The 24,046-nt window shown below is 39.2% G+C and overlaps 1 protein-coding gene across 4 annotated transcripts in view; it reads right to left on the bottom strand.

Annotated features, from left to right (window-relative positions):
• Positions 1-24,046, bottom strand: part of LOC111587353 (voltage-dependent T-type calcium channel subunit alpha-1I-like) — a 277,496-nt gene that overhangs the window by 22,997 nt on the left and 230,453 nt on the right. For all 4 annotated transcript variants that reach the window (XM_055010174.1, XM_055010175.1, XM_055010173.1 and 1 more), the window contains exons 26-33: positions 19,937-20,129; positions 18,732-18,883; positions 17,278-17,387; positions 13,124-13,257; positions 10,470-10,540; positions 5,592-5,670; positions 4,975-5,096; positions 2,266-2,712 (exon numbers count right to left, since the gene is read on the bottom strand). In XM_055010174.1, the coding sequence (XP_054866149.1) occupies positions 2,266-2,712; positions 4,975-5,096; positions 5,592-5,670; positions 10,470-10,540; positions 13,124-13,257; positions 17,278-17,387; positions 18,732-18,883; positions 19,937-20,129 (1,308 nt within the window). The remainder of the gene's footprint in view (positions 1-2,265; positions 2,713-4,974; positions 5,097-5,591; positions 5,671-10,469; positions 10,541-13,123; positions 13,258-17,277; positions 17,388-18,731; positions 18,884-19,936; positions 20,130-24,046) is intronic.

Genomic DNA, 24,046 nt, shown 5'->3' with positions numbered 1-24,046 from the left:
GTGAGGAGCTGCTTATTTTATCTGTCTTACATTGTGGTTGATTAAGTTGGGATTTTAGACTGTTAGTCTCAAATAAAACAAGAAGACATGTAAACCCTTATAGTCTAGAGGTCCCTTTACTGAGATCATGTGATATCTGGAAAAACGCAATGACACCATTGATCAACGGTTGCCAAATTCAGAGAAGAAGCCTCCTCGTACTACTGTGACTATCGAGGATGTAGCATTTCTGTTTCATGAAATTTGCTTGGTTTGGAGTTGAATTTTTAGGACAGGGTCAGTAATGTCAATGTCACTTACTTCTTGGGATAGGACTGTTTTATTTTCTAAATGACAGATTAGCTGAAAGTAAAATTGTTGAATCTTCCCAGTCTTACCCCAGTCAGGTGGTCAAGTTAACAAGACATATGTATTTCAAAATCCTCCCAAAGGTCTCTTAACCACAGAACCAAAGGTTGCTCATTGGGCCAAAGAAGGTTACAGTTTTTCTGACTACATTTGTTTCAGGTGAACATTTTTATCTTGTTAAAGCATCCATCTGGTGTTTTTTATATGCTAGGACACAAATAATAAGAGAAATAGGCAGTCAACACTTTGGCTGAGCATTTCCACCTTAAAACTGCAGTGTATCTATGTTCATATGTGACAAACCTAAAGAACCAATTCTGTCAGTTTGCTGGTCAGGACTTTCGGTTTCATTATTCTTCTTAAGAATCAGTTTATGGCTTGAACTTCTATGGCTGAATTACTCAGTAGTATAACCTGCCCATGTGTAGCATAAAGCAGTTATGCAGTATTTGTAGGTGAGCAGGTGTGCTGAAGCAGCAGAAGGATGTGTGGAGGGAGAGACAGAGATATAAAAGAGTCACATTTGAGCATTTTTAAGGCAGAAACTAATTTTTTGCCATGTAGATTAAATTTTAAATAAGTATTGTATACAGAGATCAAAAAACAGAACAGAACTTTAAGGGGTTAATACGGCTACCTTGGTGCACCAGGAAATTGTGATGAGTATTTTACACTTTTCTCTAATGGTTTATAAACCAAAGTCAATAAACTAAAGGAAAATATAAACAACAGATTAACTGAAAATAAAAACAACTTTTATTTTTAATACTGTTTAATTACCATATGGGTTTTGATTCTTTCTATGTGAAATCAGAAAACAGTAAGAAAAAAAAAGTGTACCAGGCGTTCTGGGAGCCCACGCTGGCATCTGCACATTACTCGTTTTGTCTGAACAGTGAAACAATAAGAAATAAAACAGCAAATGAACAGACGTGAGAAGGAGAATCATTAAACATTTTAGCATTTTTGATGAATTAAGATTGTTGATTAATTTTCGGTCGACTGACTTAAAGCTTAATTAGTTTATCGTTTCTGCACACAGCGGCTGAATTAACTAGATTCCATGCTCTGAGTGCGACAGCAGTATTGTTCAGTTACTGTTGAGTAATAAAACCGAACACCTCTCAGGTCTACCTGAAGTGCCACTACACTGTGACTCAAAATGCATCAGCGCAAAAATGGATTAGATTGGTGATCTTGTTATTATATTGTTGAATGTGATATTCAGTGACTGATGACTCATCTGCTTGCCATTACCATTTGAACTCAGAGAGGATGATAATGCTGCATTGAGTTTTCTGTTAGATCAGTCGACTCCTGTCAGCCTGTCAGCTCGGTGCATGTGATCCTACACTGTTCTTCTGGAGAGAACTTTCCATGACGCCGAACGTAACCACATATTCCAGATTGGTATAAAGTATAGGCTCAGGACATTTGCTTCCATTCTTGACTGTTAAAAAGACAGTGTTTCTCAAGTCTAAACTACAAGCCAGTCAATCACAAGTGTCTGGGTGAGATTCCATTTAGATGATCATCATATTGATTATGTATATCTAATCAGGGTTTGCAGTAAGCTCACTGGTAGCCATTGTCATTGGATTATTGGTACATTACTGCTTTATGGAGGTTAAATGCCTGCACACTGGTTGAATATGGCTGCAGGGGAAGAACATATCCATGATAAAAACAATGAAGCATCAATTAAACTAAGTTCTTTAGTGTTTGCGAGTATAAGTCTGAAGTGGTTTGCATAAAGCACTTAGTTTTTGTGAAAAATGAATGACATTTGTATGCAGCCAACATGGAGACACAAAAACCAAGAGCTCTTATTGCCCAGCTCTCATCTGCATTATTAAAAGTCGAAGTGGGGCTGCATCAGCAGTAATTACTCTCTTGAATGCCTGACAGTCCACTTGCCTGAGCAGGAGAGTAGAGCTGAGATCGATGGTGTGTGTGCCCCTCATGAGCTGCAGCGCCTCCTCCATCTCGTAGCGGTGCCATCATGCCACCACTTGGACCACCGACCATCCCGGCTGCAATCGCACCAGACGCTGCGCCGCCCACACCCACCCCACCTGCAGCGCCACCTGTGGCTCCGGCGATAGCTCCGATGCCCCCCATCATGCAGCAGAGGCCTCCCTGAGCCAACTCTAACTCAATTTCAGCGTCCATCTCGGCGTCCTCCTGCGCCTCCTTGTTGGAATCGTCCAGATGCTTCATGAGCACAGCCACCACCACGTTTATCAGGACGAACTGCGCTGTGAGCACGAAGGACACGAAATACATCGGGGAGATGAACTGCAGTCCAGCATGGCAGCCGTAGTCAGCGCCTGGATGACCCGGAGGGCACTCCCTCAAAGTGTCCTGGTGGTAAGCAGGGTATTATGACAATTGAGGACGGGAAATAGAAAAGAAATAAAAGCAACACAAGAGCAGAGGAAGAAGGCATGAATGAAATGGAGCATAGTGAGAATTTGGGGAGATGGACGGACAGGCTAAACAGAAGAGTTTCAGATCAAGTCAATCAGATTAAGAAGAATTTATATTATAATAATACAGAATATAACTGCAGGGAAAAAGTTTTTCCAATATCATTTACTTTACTATTATTGTCTGATTAAAACACTACCACAAGGTCTGCCTAACAGACAAACCCCAAAAACATTCTAATTATTGACAATAAACAAAAAACAATGCATCTGAGAAGTTAAATCTACTAACAATTAGCATTTCTCTCCCCATATATAACAGACACAACCAGTGAATTATCAAAGCTTTGTTAACAGACTGAGTCAAACCAACAATAAACATCATAAAGACAGAATTAGATTTAGGATGAGCAATGCAAAGGTTTAAATCCAGTATCTTTATAGTTTAGATAAATCAGAATATAATCAAACAGAAACTCCTTCATGTGTTTAACTTATTCCCAAAACAATATTCAACATCTTTACAGTGCACATCAATGAACTCTGACAATCCCGAAATCTGCATTTCAGCCACAGTCAGCCACTCTTTGTAAGGGTCTAATCAGCACTGATGAACTGTCACATCTGAGCTGCTATAAAGGTTTTAGAGCTCCTGGTACTTGGGTGTGACTGCAGAGTGTAGCTTGATTTGAGTGATAGTTGAGAGTGAAGCCTGAGATCAAATACTCACATTTTTTTGAATGTAAATTTGAATCTTCATTCATCTTTCGCAGCTTTTGAGCGCACATGTACATTTTTTTTAGCATCATCTTTGCTAAAGGGCACATTCATTTCTCACTCATTTCCACCTAAGCATGGTCTGGTCCAGAGATTTGAACTAAAGACCTTCAATTATAGCTCTGCCTCTCAGCTTCATCTGAGCTGAGATTGGTGTAAAATATATTTAGACAGCTTAGAAGGTAGAAAAAATAGGCCTCCATGTATTTCTTGAATCTCAAATAGAGCTACTTGAGACAGCATCCGTTCTGACTGACCCTCATGTGAGAAAATCAGTGCTGGCTGCATTGTTGGGAAAACAGGAGGACAGTGAAAACCAATCAGCTGAGTCAATTAGATAAATGACGCCATGTTGTAGCTCTCATATATCCTCAAGTCATCCAGCTAACATTGACCACTTTTAGTCAAAACACTTTATTTCATTATTATAACTGTGGTTTGTTTTATATAAAACAGCAATGTCTAAGTTAAGGCTCAATTTAGCTCAGCCTGAGAAATAGTACAAATTATGTATAATTATTCATAATTTGTATTTTGTCATCTATGCATGTCTACAGTTTGTAGACGTGATTTAAATGAGGAACACTTTTAGCCCTAGTAGTTTAACTCTTGATTACATTCATATATCATACAAACAATTGTAAAATGCACAACTGAAGTTGACAAATTGTACTGAAATAATGGGAATTGCCATTTTGCAATGGCATGGATAGGACAAGGCGAATACTCAACATTTACTCTTTAAATATAAAAACTAATTTATGCCATTTATTTCAGCCCTATCTCCCATGTTCCTGTACGACCAACGTGCATTTTCAGTTGTTTTTTTTCTGTTTTTGCTAGATTATTTTATCGCTTTACCGTCACTCCTCTTTAGCCAGTCAATCGTATATTTGATGGGGTGGAACTCATCATTGTCCTAACCCAGAAAATGCAGGAGAAGCTTTAAACATGTTGTGAAAAGCTGCCTAAACCTCAAGGTGTCTAAACCTAACCAACCAATAACTAATAACTGAAGGTAAGTGTAAGATATTAGCCTCAGAATGGATTCACACCTTGGTCTCCTGGCTGAAGGTCATGCTGCTGCCCTATGCCTGCATCCTCCTTACACAGAAAGTGTGGTTCTTTCGAAGTAGACCTTTCCTTGGTTTGGAATGTACTTTCTGGGAAAACTTTTTTCTTTTTTTTTTGGTATTTACATGTTTTGCAATGGGAGCTTTTATAGACAGACATCTGGGCTCTCAGATCAGCTCACAATCTTCCCTCTGTCCTTCCAGTATAAGCAATATGAGCCTGGAATGTATGTTTCAGCTGTGAAATTGAGCAAATTTAGCATCTAACCATTGACATTGAAACAAAACAGCCACGTATAGATCTTTCAGATGTTTAATCATCAGAACACTGCTCAGTGGGGAAGTACCTTCATGATGCCGTTCCAGTTGTCGCCGGTTGAAACCTGGAAGAGTGTAAGAAAGGCCATTCCAAAGTTTTCAAAAGTAGCGTGGCGGCTCATTCCCTCACAGGGGTAGTCAGCATTACACACTGAGAGGAGACATGATGAGAGACAAACAGGAGGGGAAAGAAGAGGGTGAAACTTTGGTTACGGTTGTGTTCGAGTGAGAAATAAGAGATGAGCAGGTGGTACAAACAGGGATTATATTGGCTTTGTGCTGTTTTGCCAACCTGTCTTTCATTCGAAGTAAATTAAAATAAATAAATAAACAAAATGATGCCAAGGGGGTTGCAAACAAATCCCTGCACTTTGTTTTCATGCTGGTGATTATTACTACGACACTACTACAATTTTACATAATGACACTGTAGAGAGGCGAACCTTCTGTTATTTCACCAAACAAAAACACGAACGGGACAATTGAAAATTTGGCACAGCAGTGTGATGTGTCAAATTTTCAATAGGCCTCGGTGGCTACTGAAAAAAACACAAATTAAAGCCACCTTATAAGCCAATGGTGTTCTAACTATTAGCAGAAGTGTAAAATAAGAGTATAATTTCAACAGAAGCATTGATAGACCCACCTAGTTCTCCAAACAGCTCCACTCCCAGAGCAGCATAGATGAAAAACAGCAACATGAAGAGCAGGCCCAGGTTTCCCACCTGTCACACACAGTGGAGCATTCATCTTCTATTCATTTACTAATTAAATCATGAGTACTTTTATAGTTTTTGCCAACATCACATATACATATTGTGATCATACTTCCTGACAGCAGAATGTGCAAGTTCAATCTTTTGTTATTGTCCGTGGAGCATCTAACAGAGCGTGATCTTTCTCAGGCTAAAAGATCCGCTGTAAAAACACAAACTGCAATACTTTCCCCATTTCTCTTCTTTTCATGTTGTTAACAGCATTAACTGAATCTCTTTGAAAACAAGATGCAGATATCATTGCAGATGTTACAAACTATTCCCAGTGAAGCTTCTAAAGAATGTATGGTGTGTTGCTCATCCAGCTGGATGGTCAACACACTGGACAGAAAGCCAAAGCTTTTCATAAAACATGAAAACAGACTTAATACTCATGAATTTTTAAAATGATGCATGAGGCTTTGGAAATGTCATCAAACTAAAGAGGCGCATCCAGGATTTGGCAAGCATTGCCTCAGATCAGAAATTATTGCAAACAACCAAACTGGAGGTTAACACAAGCAACCGTCACAAAACCCTCCCTGCCGGGAATCGAGGAAAATCACTCTATTACACAGTTTGGGGACATTTTTACGTGCTGACTTCTTAACAGGTGTGAATCCATCCGTGCAGACTTTAAGTGTTCACTAATGGTGATATGCAATGCAAATGGTAGAGAACCCCCTGGGGCGCAATAGCAGCACTAGCAGCACACCATTAGCTTAGTCACTTCACAGGAAAGGCAGCGGGGTGTTTTAGAATACGTGACTGTAGAATTCTATTAGACAGTCAAATAAACTGAGAGCGGCTGGGGATAGGAGAAGATGTATAGTTTTTATTAGAGGAGAGGGTGACAGGGGAGAAAGGCAGGAGATAATGAGGGAAGGAGAGAAATTAGGAAAGGTTAGGCAAAGCCTGAGGATACTTTTTTACCCCTCCCCAGTTGTGCATCATGATGCTTCCTGGTGGATATTAAAAGCCATGACTTGGCCTGAGGCACTTTGCAGCATGTAACTTAAACCCATCTGATGTCTTTAGATCCCTCGAGCTGAGAATGAAAGCACACTGCAGGGTGGGGATGCTGTGCTATTAGAAACAGATTGCTGGATGCCAAGGAAGCAGTAATGTTGGCAACCAGGTAACTGATGTTGTGAGAAACACAGTTACAGCAGACTTTGTTACTTATACCTTTTGGTTTCCATAGCGAACAAACCTGCATTGATCAGCAAACTTTCAAAACTGTTCACTGGAAATGCTTTTTCTTATATTAGACCAATGAATCCTTGAGTCAGTCACCTGCATCATGATGGACACATTTTTTTGGTGCAGTTGAGTACATTTTTGTTTTGTGTTGTTACACAAGTCACACTGACAGATGACAGCTCATTCCAACACCTGGGGAACAACAAGCCTCTTAGACACAATAGTGAAAATGTTCTGAGGGAAAGTGGAACAGAGCTTTTTGTCCCAGACTAAGAACAAATGGAAAAGTCACACCATGACATTTTTCTTTAGTCAAGTCAAATCAAGTCACCGTTAGTTACAGTGCCCATTTAAAGCAACGGCTGCTGAGCTAAGGTGCTTTCCAGTAGAGAAATAAGACTGCTGTAAATTTACCAAACAAGTTTGAATATTAAAGTTAAGACGCTGCTGTGTTGTAATGTGAATTTACCATTTAGTTAAAACCTGCTAAAGTTGCACATATTAAAGTAAAATACTAGGGCTAAAGGAATCCAGCAGGATAACTACTTGTAGTTTTTGGGTAAAATACATTTTCAAAAAGGGACGTATAAGGAACAGTCAGCAATGCATGCCTGCAACTGAACTCTCGATGTATTTTTGTTTTGTGGCTTACACAGTCCAAACATCTGCAAAGATGGATGATTTTGGCAGGAAATCCAGAAAATACTTAATTACTGGTTTTGCACATACGAAGCTTTAAACAGTGGAATTTAACACATAAAAAAATTGTATGGATACAGTAAAATCAAATGATTTAAGAATGAAGCCTACTGATATGTATGACAGTCTCTAAACATGGACTCTGGGTTTTATATGTAACACATTCAATTAAATTTCAGAATTCTTCTTCTGAAGGGCAGGTGGGTAAAGAAGTTTTAAAGAGCTGCACATTCTGGATGAAGTTGATGAATTATTTCATTGTTCAAAAAACTCATACATATGTAAGTCTGATATACTAAGATGAGGTTTGCATCACAATGAAAAAAGGTTAAAGTGCTATTGCACTGTTTTTAATTCGTGATTATTATATGATTATATTTTGCTATTCCATAAGCCACTTTAAAAAAAAAGTGATGACAAGAAATATGTTTATATCTGTATCAGTGTTGACAGATTCCTATTTCTCACTTTCATTTCATTGCAATGCCTCATGTTTGTGTGTATTAATGTTAACAGCAACTTTGTTGTGATATCAGTCTCTACCAGAAAAACAAGGACTGGAAAGAGAACAAGCTAAAGCGGATGGGAAAATGGACTATCAATGTGAGGCACAACTGCAGCGATGTGTGAGCCTGTGTTTGATTGCCTTAATGTGGATTTCTGTGTCTGTGTGTGGACGTATTTTCAAACCAAACATGAGGGAGGAAAAAAATTTCCCCTGGAGGGCTAAGTCAGAGCACTGATAAGGCAACAGAACTAAAAAATCAACTTCTGACTAGTCTCACTACATTACAAATGGCTTTAATAAAGAGCTGTTTAGAAGAGAGCAGCCAGTCCAGATCCTTACTGTATATTTTCTGGTTTCCTTGCATTAATGAAATAAATAAAGTTGTAGATCTTCATATTGTTAAGGAAAGGTAAGCCATGACATGACTTCAGTTAATACTTCTCCTATTCTTATATGGACAGAAGACATATAACACTCCAGAGTGGATGCAGAAGATGAATAATGACATGTCAAATTATCTTGGCAATGTAAGAAGACAAGAGGTAACTTTCTGTACATTTGGTTCTGACCTTGAAAATCTAATATATTTTATCTCTCTAAGGATATATTTTTTTTAATCCTCCACATCCCAATGAGGTACATATTTTTTTTGTTAGTGGCCACAAATTCCAACATCAAAACTGTGATTCCATCCTGGAAACAAGTAATTCTGTATATCTAAAAACTGACAAGACACCATCCTGCTACCTTAAATTAAATAATCACCTGAGCACCAAATCTGTGGCTGAAAAATAGTCCCTAATCGATTAACTATTTGCTCCTGTTTGAGAAACATTGACTGAAAACCCCAGTGACCTGCTGTGTGGGAAAACTGTATAGCGTGATTTAAAAAAAAAAGCACATATTTGTGATCAATTTCTGTTTTCAGTCACAGTTGGTTTTGACCTCATGACATTTACTGACATAAACAAAGATACTGTATGTCGGCAAAAACACTGCTATCATTAACTGTCCCTGAAAGGCTGTATTGGACCAACATGTTTTGATTTATCCTCTGAACTAAAAAAAAACTGCAGGTTTAAAAAGGTATGTTGTCTTTTAAAAACATCATCACAACTACACCATTTATCAGAACAGGAAACTGTAAAAAAAAAAGAAATTGTCAGATTATCTAACTTTCTGAACGTACTTCAGCTAATCATGCATGATGTGCAGTTTGGTGAAGAAAAGTAACCAAATCTAAGTTTAAAATCCTGGTATTTCATCAAAATCACTTTCTCACACATCTCATTGAAGAATAAATCCTTTGCACCTGATTCTGAAATAATCAAAAATCTTTGAGACCTTCAGTGAAACAAAGAGCTGTGACTGCCTCAGCTGTGATCAACAGTCACTTGACAAATATCTGGAGACTTTTCAGTCGAGCTTCAGGCTGCGTTTAAACACAGCAGAGAGGAGACACATTATATCAATTACATGCAGAGCCACCATTTTTTAACATAAAACGGTGTACATGTTCATTCAAGGTTTAATCAGTTTTGCAAAATAAGTCATCTAATAAATTCAACTGTTTCATTTTTTTGGGATTTATGGAAGATATAACTGGTATGACAAAGATCTTCTCTCCCACTAACTCTTAATCTGTCTTTACGATTAAATACACTCACTCTAGGCATATACAACTCCAGCAACGCTCCAGTTTGCTGATGTTGTTTCCACGTAAAGCTTTACCTTCGCAATAGTAAAATCCATCTGCAGAACCCACAAGAAACTAAAGATTAAAACAACCTCCAAAAGACTTTCAGGTGCTTTTCCCTGTAGACTAATGCATAGAGTACGCTATAAATCTCGAGACATTTGCTTAGTTCCTAGGGAGTTGGTGAACTTTCTTCATCTCCCTGATTGTAATAGGAATTCTCCAAATATCATGGTAACTTTGATACATATGAGCAAAGGCTTAAGAATGGAAAATCTTTTTGCGCACCGTGGGAAAAGAATATTTTAGCTGCTTTTGTCTCATTAACAGTGGTGAGAACAAAAAATCTGAAATTAATGCCGCAAAGGTCCTTATTTTTCTGAAATAAATGAGAGGTGCAGTGGAAAGGTAGCAGTGTTGTAACACTAGGGGCAAAAATGTTGCCATAACCTGACTTCCTGAAAGCCTTAATTCTCAGGGAGCGTTTATCCATGCTGGTCGTTTATCATTTCACAAATGTTAATTAATTCCTGGGTGTCCTCGTGATAAGCTCTGGGAGAATATCTGTGTGTGTGTGTGTGTGTGTGTGTGTGTGTGTGTGTGTGTGTGTGTGTGTGTGTGTGTGTGTGTGGTGTGTGCGTGCATGTGTGAGAAGACACATACCTGAGGAAGAGCCTGGACCACTGTATCAAGCAGAGCTCTCATCCCGGTTGCCATTTTCAACAACTTCAACACTGAGAAGAGATCAGAGGGTGACACAAATACAGTCTCTGAACGAGCTATACGACTCTAAGTGTTTGTGTGTGATGCTTCAGACGTGTGTGTTCGGGTGATAAACAACTGATAACACCAAGAGAGTGAAAGAAAGTGAAACAAAGGTCACACAAGACAAAAGATACCGCAGTGATAGAAGGGAACAGTCATGATAGATAAGAGATGCACAAAGACAGAGGAGGAGAGAGATAAACGATCAATACATGGAATAGGTTTCCCAACTCTTCATAAGAGACCCTCCCCAATTCCCAGAGGTCCAATTTCTGGAGGAACAAGACTGAGGATGCGGCCAGTAGTAGTAGTAGTAGTAGGATGGTGTTGGTGTTTCTTTGGATGGTAATAATGAGGATGTGCCTAAGAGAGACAACGTGGATGTGATGGTGGCACGCTCTTAAAAACTGTAATTTATCCTAACTTGGCAAATCGGTATAGTTACTGTATTAGTTCAGTTCCGTGATCACATGTCCCAAATGACAAATGCCTGTTCTGACACGGTTCTCTGCAGACTGCTACCCGTGTGTTGGGCTGAGCTGCAGCCCAAAGCAAAGGCGTGTAAGTATCTTGGGATCTTGTGCACGAGTGGTGGGAAGTGGAGCATGAGATGACTGATTGGGAAGCATCAGCAGTAATGTTGGTCTCATACTGGACTATCGTGGTAAAGACGGAGCTAAGCCAATACATTAAGCTCTCTACTTACTAGTGGGTCTACGTTCTAACCCTCATCTATGGTCCTGAACAATGACTAGTGGCCGAAAGAATGACATTGTGAGTACAAGCAACCAACATGGGTTTCCTCTGTGGGGTGGCTGGACTCTTAGAGATAGGGAGAGGATCCTTCAAGTCTGCTGAGGATGTTCAGACGTGATTAGGATGCCTTCTGGGGGCTTCCTTTGGAGGCTCTCTGGGTGTATCTAATTGGGAGGAGACCCTGGGGTAGACAAAGAACTCACTGGAGGGATTACATATCTCATCTAGCCTGTGAACCAATTGGATCTCTCAGGAGGAGCTGCAAAATGTTGCTGGAGAGAGAGCCATTTTGATTGCCCTGCTAAGTCTGCTACCACTACGATCCAACCAGTGTAAGCCAAACAAAATGGATGGATAGATGTCTAGAGGAAAGCCCTCACTAGCAGATTTTATCAGCTGCCATGAACTAGCACAAGATAATACTAACGCTAAAACTTAAGTTGGTAGAACTGGTCATTAAGACTCCAGCTGACCATTAATGTATCCAGCAGGCAGTGGTGGAAAATAACAAAGCTCATGCACTGTACTTAAAAATGCTGGGGTACTGTACTTTACTTGAGTATTTTCATACGACTTCAAATAAATGCTGATGTAATGCTATAGAATAAAATATATACACATATATTCCAAAGCTATCCAGGAGGTAAACTATATAAATATATTCAGTTATCACATTTACCAACTTCAAATGATAAACAAATTAATGTTATAAACAAAAATATAAAATACATTATTCAGAAATGTCCCTGTCTGTACTTTTACACTTTTGGATTTTTTTAATGTAATCCACTAATTATACTGTAAGCCAAAGCATTATAGTACAAACAGCATAAAAAATATTATACACTATTTCTTCAAACGTACCAAGCAAAGCTTACTTTAGATAAAACATAATTGAACAACCAAGGGGGCTTACATCTATGCTTTAATGATCCTATTTTAAAAGACCATTCTTTGCATTTTAGATTAAATCTACAACATGTGACTACTTTAAAGATATCTAAAGATCATTTCTGAGTGTTTTCCTTTGTTTAATTTACATATAAAGTTAAAGCTACATAGAGGAAGTGTGGATGATTGTGAAACAGTTTTATGTTGTTTCCCACAGTCACACAAATTAGTTAACATTCATACAGAGCGGTAAAAATGTTATTAGAGGAACAGAACCAGTAGCCCTCACACTCATGATCAAATACCCCACTTGGTTCTTAATTACCAATGGTTGCTGTTTAATTAGCATATTACCCATGGGTCCACTCAGCGGTCCCTCAGCAGTATTATAGAGGGCAGAGGGTGGTGGTAAGAGGGCGAGGATTAAGTGAGATTGATGTAATTAGCCTTTATCCTCCTCAGTATGAAGTTAACAAGAAGTGGGGCAGCTCATAAAGCTAGTCCTGCTATTTCTCATGCATAATAAGAACACGTGCCAGATGAGAATTGGATCAAAAAGGATAGCTACTGAAAGGTGACAAAGAACAGCGTTGCCTCTATCTAGGAAGAATATTAGTACTGTAGATGAAACATGTGCATGAGAAATGAAATCAAATGTATGTTAATATCTGTATTTCAATGAGCCTCATCAGTTAGATCATAGTCTAAAAATGCTACAAAAAAAGCCATGATTGCAAGACAACAGCATATTTAAAATGGTATCATGAAACATTGCACTAGTGCCAGATATATTTGTGGTTATAGTTAAAAATGATTTTAAACCACAAATAATCTTAGTATGACATATTTCTTGAGTATGTCACAGAAAAGTGGATTTAAAATTGTGTTTTTTGGTTTGCATATACCTCGTGCTATCCTCAGCACCCTCATGATCCTGATGATGGTGGGGTTGATGGGAAGAGAGGCGTTGATCTCGATCTCCTCCAGGGTGATGCCCATTACTGACAGCAGCACAATGGCCAAGTCCAGCTGGTTCCACCTACAGACACACACAATGAGTTTTAATGCACCGACCGACACCTATGAAAAGTGAAGACAGGCCTTAAACAGGTGAATGAGCATGAAGTCTGTACTCAGCATGTGGTTCAGGACTTCATGCCTGCACACACCAAGGTCTGTATTATGCTAATTTTCCAATGAATATTAATGTTTAACACCAACTCTGTGCATAATTTGCATGACTTTCCAACAGTTGTAGGGGCTTCAGTAAAAATCAGCTGGACTTCTCTCAACTGACTTGGCAGAAGACTGGATAACAGCCCACCATTACCTGAAGGCCTGCTGTAGACATGGATATATTATTACTAGAATAAGAGTTTGAATACTAGGCAACACTTGAACCGTCCAACATATTATGTTGTGGGTTTGTTATGTAGCCTCTTGTCATTTCAGAGACAAACAAAGTGTATGTTGAATGTGATCCTGGCTGCAGCAAATGCAGCTAATGGCAAGCAATGTGATGAGTGGCTTCACCTCATCCATTCCATCAAAGGACACAGATCATGGTCTTTGCTTCACCGTTGCTACTAAAAACTGAAGTTCAACTAGTGTAGGTTTTACAAGTCAAGCTGAAGGTTAAGTTAATTTTACTGTTCCAATTGACATCAGATATGGGGTTATTTATGAAAGTAGTGCTGAAAGCACTTCTCTGGTTGTTGATTTAACTTTTAAAAGCTTATTTCTGCCTACATTTTTTCAGTCTAACAGGTTTGTTTCCACAAAAAATAATCCCTTCCAGCATTAACCTAGCTTAGAACTCATTACTACTATGCAGTTGTTTCCACTAGAGTATGCAGGTCTGAAGTCCCCACCTCTGTCCCCACAGTTCACAGCTCGAGCACTCCAGCTCACATACAATTCTGCTCAGACACTCTGAAACTGCTTTACTCTACACAGTGGCAAGTTGTAGTATTGTTGTAATTCAGCCATAAAGTTGTGAAGGATTGGTTCCTTAGGTTTGTTACCTAAGGAACCTCTGATGTATGATTCTGTATTTTTTAGACTGTGGTTAGTAAACTGCAGCTTCAAGGTAGAAATGCTCAGTCGTGGTGTTGATCGCTTGTTTCAATGATGGCAAGTTCTCTAGCATGTAAAAAAAAAACACGATATGGACACGCTAACAATGTAAAAACTATCCAGAGTCGGTTCTTTATGATTAAATTAGCATGTATTCGGTCAGTGCAAACATTTTGTGCCATGGAATCTTCTCAAATACCATTTTTTTTTAGATTCAACTTATTGTTAGTCGGTTTCTGGCCCATTAAAAAATTCACACATACAAGAAAAAGTACAGTTATGCTGCACTGAAACCAAGCAATTTCCAAATGCAACATGAGTTGGGACAAAGTGGCAAAAAAACTCAAAGCCATAGTACAGCGTGACCTCTATTAGTTTGAAAAGCACTGACACTTCCTTAAATATAAATTACCATGTTTTTTCTTTTTTTTTTTTTTAAAGAAATGAAGTTTCTTTATTTTTTAACTCAGTTTTACTGCAAAAGTACTGCCTGGGGTACGTTCCTCTACAGTGTCTCGTCCTAGATAATACCTCAGTCCCAGAACAACAAGAACTGGCACACCAGACTTACAAAGTGTAAACACACTCAAAACGGGGTTACCTAATAATGCCAGGGGTTTCCAAAAAAACATACACAAGTGTGAAAACAGGAAAACAGAGAGAAAAGAAGAGCGGCATTATAACAACGTACACAGAAAAGACAAAGGGGAAGAAGCAGAAAGAAAGGTGGGGATTGGAATAGACCAGAAGAACTCATTTTGAAAAGAAGGCGCAGAAAAAAGCAGCAATTTTCTCCAACACACCCACAATTCTCAAAATGGATCACAGCTGCAATAATACATCTACAAAGGAGTGTCAAATGATATTCACCAGCACCATCACAGCTGCTGCATATGCTTGTATACATGGCAGGATGGACAGGCATCTCCCAGCAGTTATGTACATATACTACTACAGTACTTTATACTTTAAAACAGCAGAATACTGCCATATCTGACAAAACATGATGAAGCTGAATACATTTTAGTTTATCCTCGAGCAATGCATTTTATTTTTGATTTCTAGTCTCTCTTGCAATGCAATTTGTGCTCGCAGTGACTGAAGCATCCATCCATTTCCTTCCACTTATCAAGGGTCGGGTCACAGTTGCATCAGGCTGAACAAAGGATTCCAAACATCCTTCTTCTCTGCAATGTTGTTCAGCTCCTCCTGGGGAATCCCAAGGTGTTCCAAAGCCAGATGAGACAATCCCTTCAGCGATTTCTGTGTCTACTCACCGAATCATCCCAATCAGATGCCTGAACCACCTTAGCTGGTGAACCCACACGTCCCAAGCAGATGAACTGCACCCTAACGTGGTGGATGTTCGGGTGTCAATGAGATCCTAGGAACTATCTCATAGGGAGCAATAGCCACTGCTAAGGACTTCCAAGGCAAAATGGTCCTAGGGATGGGACCAGATAACAAACAATTCAAATGCCTCAGGGAATCAGCGATCAAGAAGAAACACAACCGCGCCCAGAACAGAGAGATCAGGACCACTTTCTGGAGCCAGGCCCAGGAGTGGAGCTCACAAACATTGTTTGTACTAGCACAGCCCTAAGAAGCTACATGGAGCAGAAAACATGATTAAACTTTGGGCGCTCATATCTGTCAATGCCAAAACATAACCACTCAGCAAAGAATTAAAGTACAAGACCATACCTTGTTTTATTAACCAATTTATTAGCTAATTTATCTGCAGGTGTAAGAGTATGTTTGCATGGTTGTCTGCTTCTTTGTGTTAGCTCTGAATGGACTGGTGATGTGTCCAAATTGTACCCTGCTTGTTGTCTTACAGGATAGGCTCCAGCCCCTCTGCAATCTTTTAGAGGATAAAATGGGAGTGAGTTTGTATGGGTGTCTGTCTGTTTGTGTTAGCTCTGTGACCTGTCCAGGCTGTCCCTGCCTCACGGCGAATGTCAGCTGGGATCTACTCCAGCCCATCTTCTAGGATAAAACCCATATCGCTTATGGATCATCTTTCCTTGAATTTAGATTTAAAGTTAAGTTCTTCAAACTTAAGGACTAAGGAGACAAACCCTGGGGTCCTGTATCAGAGTCTTGTGTTTTATTTTCCCAGTATCCCCCTAATCACAACTTCCATGCAGTATACAACATACCTCCACCTTCCTTTGAGAAAGATGTGACTGTGAGCATAGTCCAGGCAGCAATTACTTGTCTAAAGACAGAACAAATGTTTAGAAAAATAATATAGAAGAGACAGGGTTGAGGGAACAGCAGTTTTAGGAGGAGCCAGGTGGGCCTTGGCAATGGTCGTGGGAATGTGAATAACACTGACCACACCTCACAGAGGTTATAAGCTGAGGCAACATCAACCACCACCAGAACTGAAGAAGCCTCTTGGATGAGAGGTGAAACTTTCTTAAAGTCCAGTTGGATTGATTTAAACAACTTTGGATAACAGCAGTTTTACTCTCGACTTTCTGGATGCCCACATTCACAGAGAAGTATTTAAGTTTGGTCCTTGAATCTGTGATCCTGTGTTTTTCATGAAAATCTCAGAGCTCAGGGCCAAACAGTAGGTGAGAGCTGTCACACAGATCTGACCTTTGTGCTTCAAACAATTTTCAGTATGTCTGCATTCCTGCTTACATCTTACCCTCACTAAAAGTCAAACCCAGACACACAGGTGCTGTGTGCAGTTTACTCACACCATATCACAGGATTTCTGATGTTAAGGTTTAAGGCCACTCATTACAGCAACTCAGAGCTGCCAGTTTGTGCAGTCGCCTCATGAAGGGTGAAACTGGTACATGCATTGCTTAGATCTTACACTGTACAAGGGTAAAGCAAGTAATCCCTTTATAAAGGTGTGTTAAATCTCCAAGGATCATCTTGATATTGGTACAGAGAGGAAACATTAGCTGCTTTATATATGTCAACACAAATGTATGAAATCTCAGTACATCTGGAACTATACCTGTCCTTGAAGAAGCGTCGAAAGCCAAAGGCTACCAGCTTCAGTGAGGCCTCAATCACAAAGGTGGATGTGAAGAAGTAGTTGCAGTACTTCAGTGCAGTCTCCAGAGACTAAGAGTAACAGAGGTTAAAGAGGGACAGAGTTCAGAAAGAAGAGAAGCCAGCAGAAACAAACAGTTAATACCCTGTTTATGTTTAATCTTGTTTATTCTAAATTAGTGACTTTGCTTTTGTTTGAAGCAATATAGTGTCTTTGTCCACTGTATAGATTTGTATCTTGCAAGTACAGCAAAACACTTCAGTCCCGAAACAACGAGATACAGTGGATATTTCAGACAGTAAATCTGACGAGTGTTAATTTTTATCAGATTTCTGCAGCAAATTCCCAGTAGTGGTACTCTATAGACAATAAAATACACTTAGTTTCTGTCAAAAGTTATAGTTTTTTAGAAGCCAAGCTCACCAATATAAATTTGAACAGCCCTGTTCAACTTGAGACAGCACTCCTATTCCTCAAAACAACATTTTAGCCACACTTCTTACTCGTTTACTTTCACTGGGATTCAATCAAGTGCTACGATACCAGGAAACCTGTAGCTCTTTGACTGCAGCCTCTCATGTGTGGGCGGTAGCTTTAGATGACAATGACAGCTCAAATAGTTGTTGATGTGGAGTGCCAGTGATGGTAAAGCTGTCTTCAACAGACAGGTAAAGTTAACTGAAAATAATGAGCTGTGTGGGCTGTCTGTGAGCAGCTACATAAGTTGCTATTATCTTACACCTTTAGCACAAGCATACTGTTACCTAAGATCAGAAAACATTCAGTTCAGCACTGAGACTAAGCAGCCTCCAGACAATGCATTTCCCTTTCAGCCTACATGTGGTAAGAGCCCCATCTCAGAAATGTGACAGCAAACATTAGCTGTAGTACCATGAGAAACTATCTCCTACACCACATTATTTAACAGCAAGTTATTGAAATAGTTCAAATTCCTCCTACAGCTAAAATTAATACTCAAGTATGATATAAGCAACAGATTAAAATAAACGATAAATCTAGTAGGAATATGTTCTATTATTCCTTTTGGCATGAAAAATAATAATATACAGCTGCCCTTTGTTAATTCGATAGTTTAGAGTTTATCGGACTTTTAACTTATTATATGACAAACTAGTACCGTTTCGTCCCAGCAGTTGATTTTTCCCCCTCTTACTTTACGTAACTAATACCCTAATCTGCCAGATTGTTCGTATTTCCGCTCTTGGATGAATGTTTTGGTTGTTGGCTGTCCTTGTTGCTGATTCAGAGATGCTGGCTGGCAGCCAGCCTCTGGGAGTGGCTACTTTCAGCCATCACCACCCACTCAGAAGCCCTTAAACAAGCCTGCCGTGTCTGTCTCAATCTACCACCCACAACCGGTCCATCCCTCCATCCTGGCCAACAAGCGTGGTCACCTGTGGTTGGTTGTAGTGCTCCAGGGACATGGTGATGACATTGATGCAGATAATGAAGGTGATGACCAGGTCCAGGTAGTGGCTGGTACACAGAGCATGAATAGCCAGGCGGGCACGGCCGTAGTTAGAATAGTACGGCAGTTTCTGGGCCTCTGGACAGAGAAAAAGGTGGAGAAAAAGACAGGAAGGGAATAAGAAGATACATTTAAAAAAAACAAGACATAAAACAGATTGATGGAATGACATAAATGAGGCCAAAACAAAAAAAAAAATAGGAATAATGTAAGAAAATTTAATAGGTAAAGAGTGAGGGGCAAGAGTAAAATATAAATGAGGGAAGAGAGAGAAACACATGTATTATTAAGAAAAGATAATAAAAGTATGGGGAAAGCAATGCAAGGTGCAAACAGAATGATGTATTTAATGATGTATTTAAAAGAGTTGAAAAAAGAAGGGCAGAGCAAATGATGAGACATCAGAGAGGGAGATAAAACTAGGAGCTAATATGAAGAGAAAAAGGTTGATAAATGTGTAAGACAGGATAAGTAGTTTTAAATGAGTTGAAATAATGACTCATTCAAAGTTATATTATCATGTGTAATATAAAATATCAAATTAGAAGTGCTGGATATATACCATTTGGACTAAAACCAAGAAGGAGTGCAGTCTTCTAAACCTTCAAACCGACTATTAACTTATTATTTTACATTTTAACTTGCTAAATTGTATTTTATCAATGGCAAACATTTCTAAAAGAAGATATTATTACTTTAGATTTAAAAAAACTCTTCTAGGCTGCATATTTCACCTGTTTTTGCCTCATTACCTCTCTTGATTTATTGTCACCACCTGTGATTATTCCTCTTTTCCAGTAGGACTCCACTGATCTCTCCATCATTCATTCCTCTGTCCACTCAGTCTTTGCTCTCATCTTCCCTTCCCAGGAGGTTCCATGTCCCATCCTTCTTCCTCCCATCTATCATTATTTCCCTTGACAATTTCCATCAGCACTATCTGATATTTTTTTCCCCCTCCCTACTCTACTCTGAATGTATTTTTATGTATATTTTATTTGACCATAAATATCCTTCCTGGTATTTGTTTTTCTTCTCAGTCCTTCCCATATTTTAAAACCTCGGCTCCCTTCCTATCCCTTTCTATGCTGCTCTCTCCCCTCTACTTTCTTCTTCTTCCCTGGGTCTTACTTCTTCTTTTTTTCTCCATGCGGCGCTGGCGTTTTTCCTCTCGCCTCCTGGCCTCCTCCACCTCCTGGTGCTGCCGACACTTGTGAAAGTTCTCCACCACCACGCCCACAAACATGTTGAGGACGAAGAAGCTGACGATCAAGAGGAAGGAGATGAAGTAGAGCAGCATCCACGGATTGTTGTTGGTCACCGGCTGGCAGGGAAGAACAGGTTAGAAGAAGGGGAAAAAAGAGATTAGACAAGAAAGAAGGAGCTTGTCAGGAGAAATGACTGGCATGAGTGTTTTAGTAAAGAAAGTGAATATAGATACAGTGACGATGAGGTTTGATTGAAAATTTGGAAAACCACAGCTATTAAAAGCAAAAACTGTACCTGATTAGCATTTAGTCACTACGCCTTTCAAATGAGTCACCCTGTACAGCAATACACCACTGTCAATGCTCGTGCCACACTTGAAAGTCTCTACAGAAGTCCTGTAAGCATATCGGTTTTAAATAAAATTAATGTTGGGGAAGAGGAAGAAATCAAAGGGAGCCAAATTTGGTGAGTAGGTGAGCAACGGTAGTGTTGGTGCAGCCAAAAACTTGCAGTGAGCAGGTGGACGTTTGCATGACGACACATCCGGGTCACTTACTCTAAATGATCTCTCTCTGATGCTTTCTCACAGAAGACTGCAGTTGGGTCTTAGGGTTGCAGCTGTACACCCAACTCTTGTCACCAGAGAGGATCTTCTATATGAAACTTGTGCCAGTTTGACACAGAATTTTGCTGTTTGCTCTCTGCACAAGTTTGAGGTTTACGTGAAATCACAAAAGCGCACCTGCAAGTGGTTAGAACGGAACTTCCAGAGAGGTTTACAAGTGTGGCTGGAATACTGGGAGCAGGGTACAGCTGCACAAGGAGACTACTTCAAAGAGGACAGAATTAAAATTAGGTACATGCGTTCTTGTTATTGGTCTTCTCTCAACGCTTTGATGACACTTGGTATGTGGCAGACATGTTATTATTTCCTAACACTTGAGAAAATTGTAATGCTCTGATAAAATAAATAAAAAAATAAAAGAGGAGAAAAAGTGTCATAAAATGTAGAAAGGTGTAAATAATTGAACACAGAAAGAAGAAAATGTTTTCAAATAGTGGAATGAAGGAAAATGAGAATGAGTATAGACAATCCAGAAGAATGTTTGCTTAAAAAATTGCAATTAAAAACCCTTTAAAAAAAAAATAAAAAATACTGCAGTTTTGTCGAAGCTGTTGGCATGTCAGATATGCACAAAGGACAAGAGTGATTTTGGGAATCCTCACTCTTTGTCCTTTAGCGCTGGTGTCTTCCACATCACACAGTGTGTACGATACAAGAAGGTTGGATGAATGATTGTTGTTGTAAGTCACAGGACTTTCAGGAAGCAGAATGATGCTTGTGTCCTCTGACATCACCAGCGTCAGAACATTTGGCTACAGTCTCATGGTATCTATTTCTGAAACAGAATTTTATCGGTCTATTGTCTAACCTTTGTATTAAAAATGACAATAAAGGGTACCCAGTTCATTCAAAGTGACTCCAAGTGGTCTAGACAAAGCATCCATACAAGAAGAGTTGGGAATGAAACTGTTTCTTCTACTTGTTACTAGATAACTTGCTACCATAGCAATGGATAAAACCCAGACCAAACCAGAGAAGCTGTTGTGTCCATGTGATCTTTTATAACCTCAGTACTGCGTTCAGCTATAAATGGAAATTAAATGTCTAACCATTATTATTGCGTTTGTCCCAGGTAAACCTATTTAAAGTGGCCACATGTCTACTTCCTGTTGCTGCATTGCTATTGTGCTTTAAGGTTTGTCTGTCTAATGTATTATAGTCATAATTTAGGTTACAAGTAATCCAGAGGACTCATGCCAACCTGACTTTCTTGATTCATTTGTCACTGTGATAAATGTAACATGCAATGAGTGGGGTTACTCATCTATTTTCTTCTTTTTAAGAAACATTGTAAAATGACATCTAACCCTCATGATGGACAGTTATCCAATTAAGCGAGTGACTCCACCTTTACTATAGTTCAAAATCTGTGACCTGCCACCAGTCACAAAAGATGACAGAACACAGAAGAACAGGCAGAATAGAGAGAGATAATCTGAAGAAAAATGTAGGATGACTGGGTGTGGAGGTAGTCATTGCAGGGAATCATTACCAAATTAAAAACTCTACTTCAGGTGCAATAAAAACAGAGATGAGAGTCAGATTTTCAATTTGGAGGACCGCTGATTGTTGAAAGCACAGGGTGGAGTGTAAATGGGATTAGTCATTCAGTGCCACGTTGGACTGTAATGAGGTTTCTCCCTGAGGTGGGGAAACTGAATCATCCAGAATAACGCTGTCTCTTTAATACATTCTCTAATAGATTTTCATATAAACCAAGTCTAAAGGGAATGCGTTCACTTTGTAGCCACCACAGACAACTAATTTGCATCATGATATTGCACAATGACGTCATGTGTGAATGTGTTATTTGTTAGGAGATGATAATGCTAAACTACTTTGAAGCAGTACATGCCTTATTTTGTAAAGCATATGTCTCCTCTCCAGTTTGTGAGTGTGTGTTTGTTAGTATAACAGGTACAGTTTCAGTAATGATGTCAACATTCCACCAAGAAAATGAAATTACAGAAATTTGATTAAATGAAAAAAAGGTTTCTACAAGTTTGCGGAAAAGGAGTATATGAAGTTTTCAGCTTGACAGCCAAACTGTGAATCAACCCTCAATTACAATTAGAACTTTAAGCAGGTTAAAAAAAATATAAACACATACATAAACACTTTTGCTCAATTAAAAAAAAAAACTTACAGCAAATGCAACAAAAATGAGAGTAAGGTAAACAGGGAGGCAAGCTAACATCCTGAAAGGAAATCGCAACATCGCAGCCTCCCGCTGCATCAGCAGAAGGAAAAAGATCTGGACAGACAGCAGGGAAGAGAGTGAGATCCTCAAAATGCAGGACAAACAGGCTCAGGAACAGTTTCTATCCGTGGTCCATCAGACCCCTAAACTCCAAACACCTTCTACCTGAATGCACAATGTCACTTTTTGCTGCTTTCGTGCAATTTCCTGACATATTATCCTATTTCACTGGTTCTTAATCCATTTTATTTACCTCCCATATTGTATATATCTGGCCTCCTTTGCAGATGCTGTCATTTTTAATATTGTTTTATTATATATATACATTTGATTTTATTATCTAATATTGATATCTTATTTCTTGTTGTTGTGCACCGTCCATCGGAAGCTATTTATATTTTCGTCATGCCATGTATGATGACAATAAAGCCATTCTAATTCTAATTCTTCTAATCCTAATTCTGATCAGGCGTAAATACATGCTATGCATCTTAGATGATGAGCCCATCTCATTTTAGCTCAACTTTAAAGATAAATTGTGAAGTGGATGTTTGGAAGAAGGCTGAAGTGCAGGATGATGCTCCTTTGCACCTATGAGAGCAAGCGAGAGGTCTGAAATGGATCTGATCAAGATGCCTCCAAGATGCCTCTCTGTGGAGGAGTTCTGGGACATCCAACCGGGTAGACACTCAGAGTACCAGCAGGAAGGATTTCATATTCCATCTGGCCTAAGAAAGTGTGGGATTCCCTAAAATGAGTTGGATGCTGTAGCTGGAGAGCTGGGCAGGCATGTGGGCGGGTCTCTCTGCTTAGTCAGCTACCACTGCAAAGTGGACTCAACAAAGTGGTGGAAAATGGGTGGATATATGGTAAATAAACATTCTGCATGTCAGAATGTGACTTCATGCTGTATATGTATGTAAGTACAGTAGGATCAACCAGCCAGGACTACACAAAGACAAAGAAATAACAGACACCTCCCATGTTTAGTGACTGGCCCTTTAAGCTGAAGAGCACAACTCACACCAAACCAATATCACTGAAGAACCTAAAGACAACTATTCTGTTGCTGAGAACTCACTGTCTTTATTCACTTATATAAATATCTACGAAACACTGAAGTCAAAAACATCAGTATAATCAGGTACCTAGTAGTCTTTACTTAGATGGATTAGTTTATGTTAGCCTGACCCTGTTGTGGCTTTTG

Source organism: Amphiprion ocellaris, chromosome 4 (assembly GCF_022539595.1).
Source record: "Amphiprion ocellaris isolate individual 3 ecotype Okinawa chromosome 4, ASM2253959v1, whole genome shotgun sequence".
Classification (NCBI taxonomy): Eukaryota; Metazoa; Chordata; class Actinopteri; family Pomacentridae; genus Amphiprion; species Amphiprion ocellaris.
Note: the sequence above shows the minus strand (reverse complement) of the source record. Positions and strands in the feature narration are given on the sequence as shown.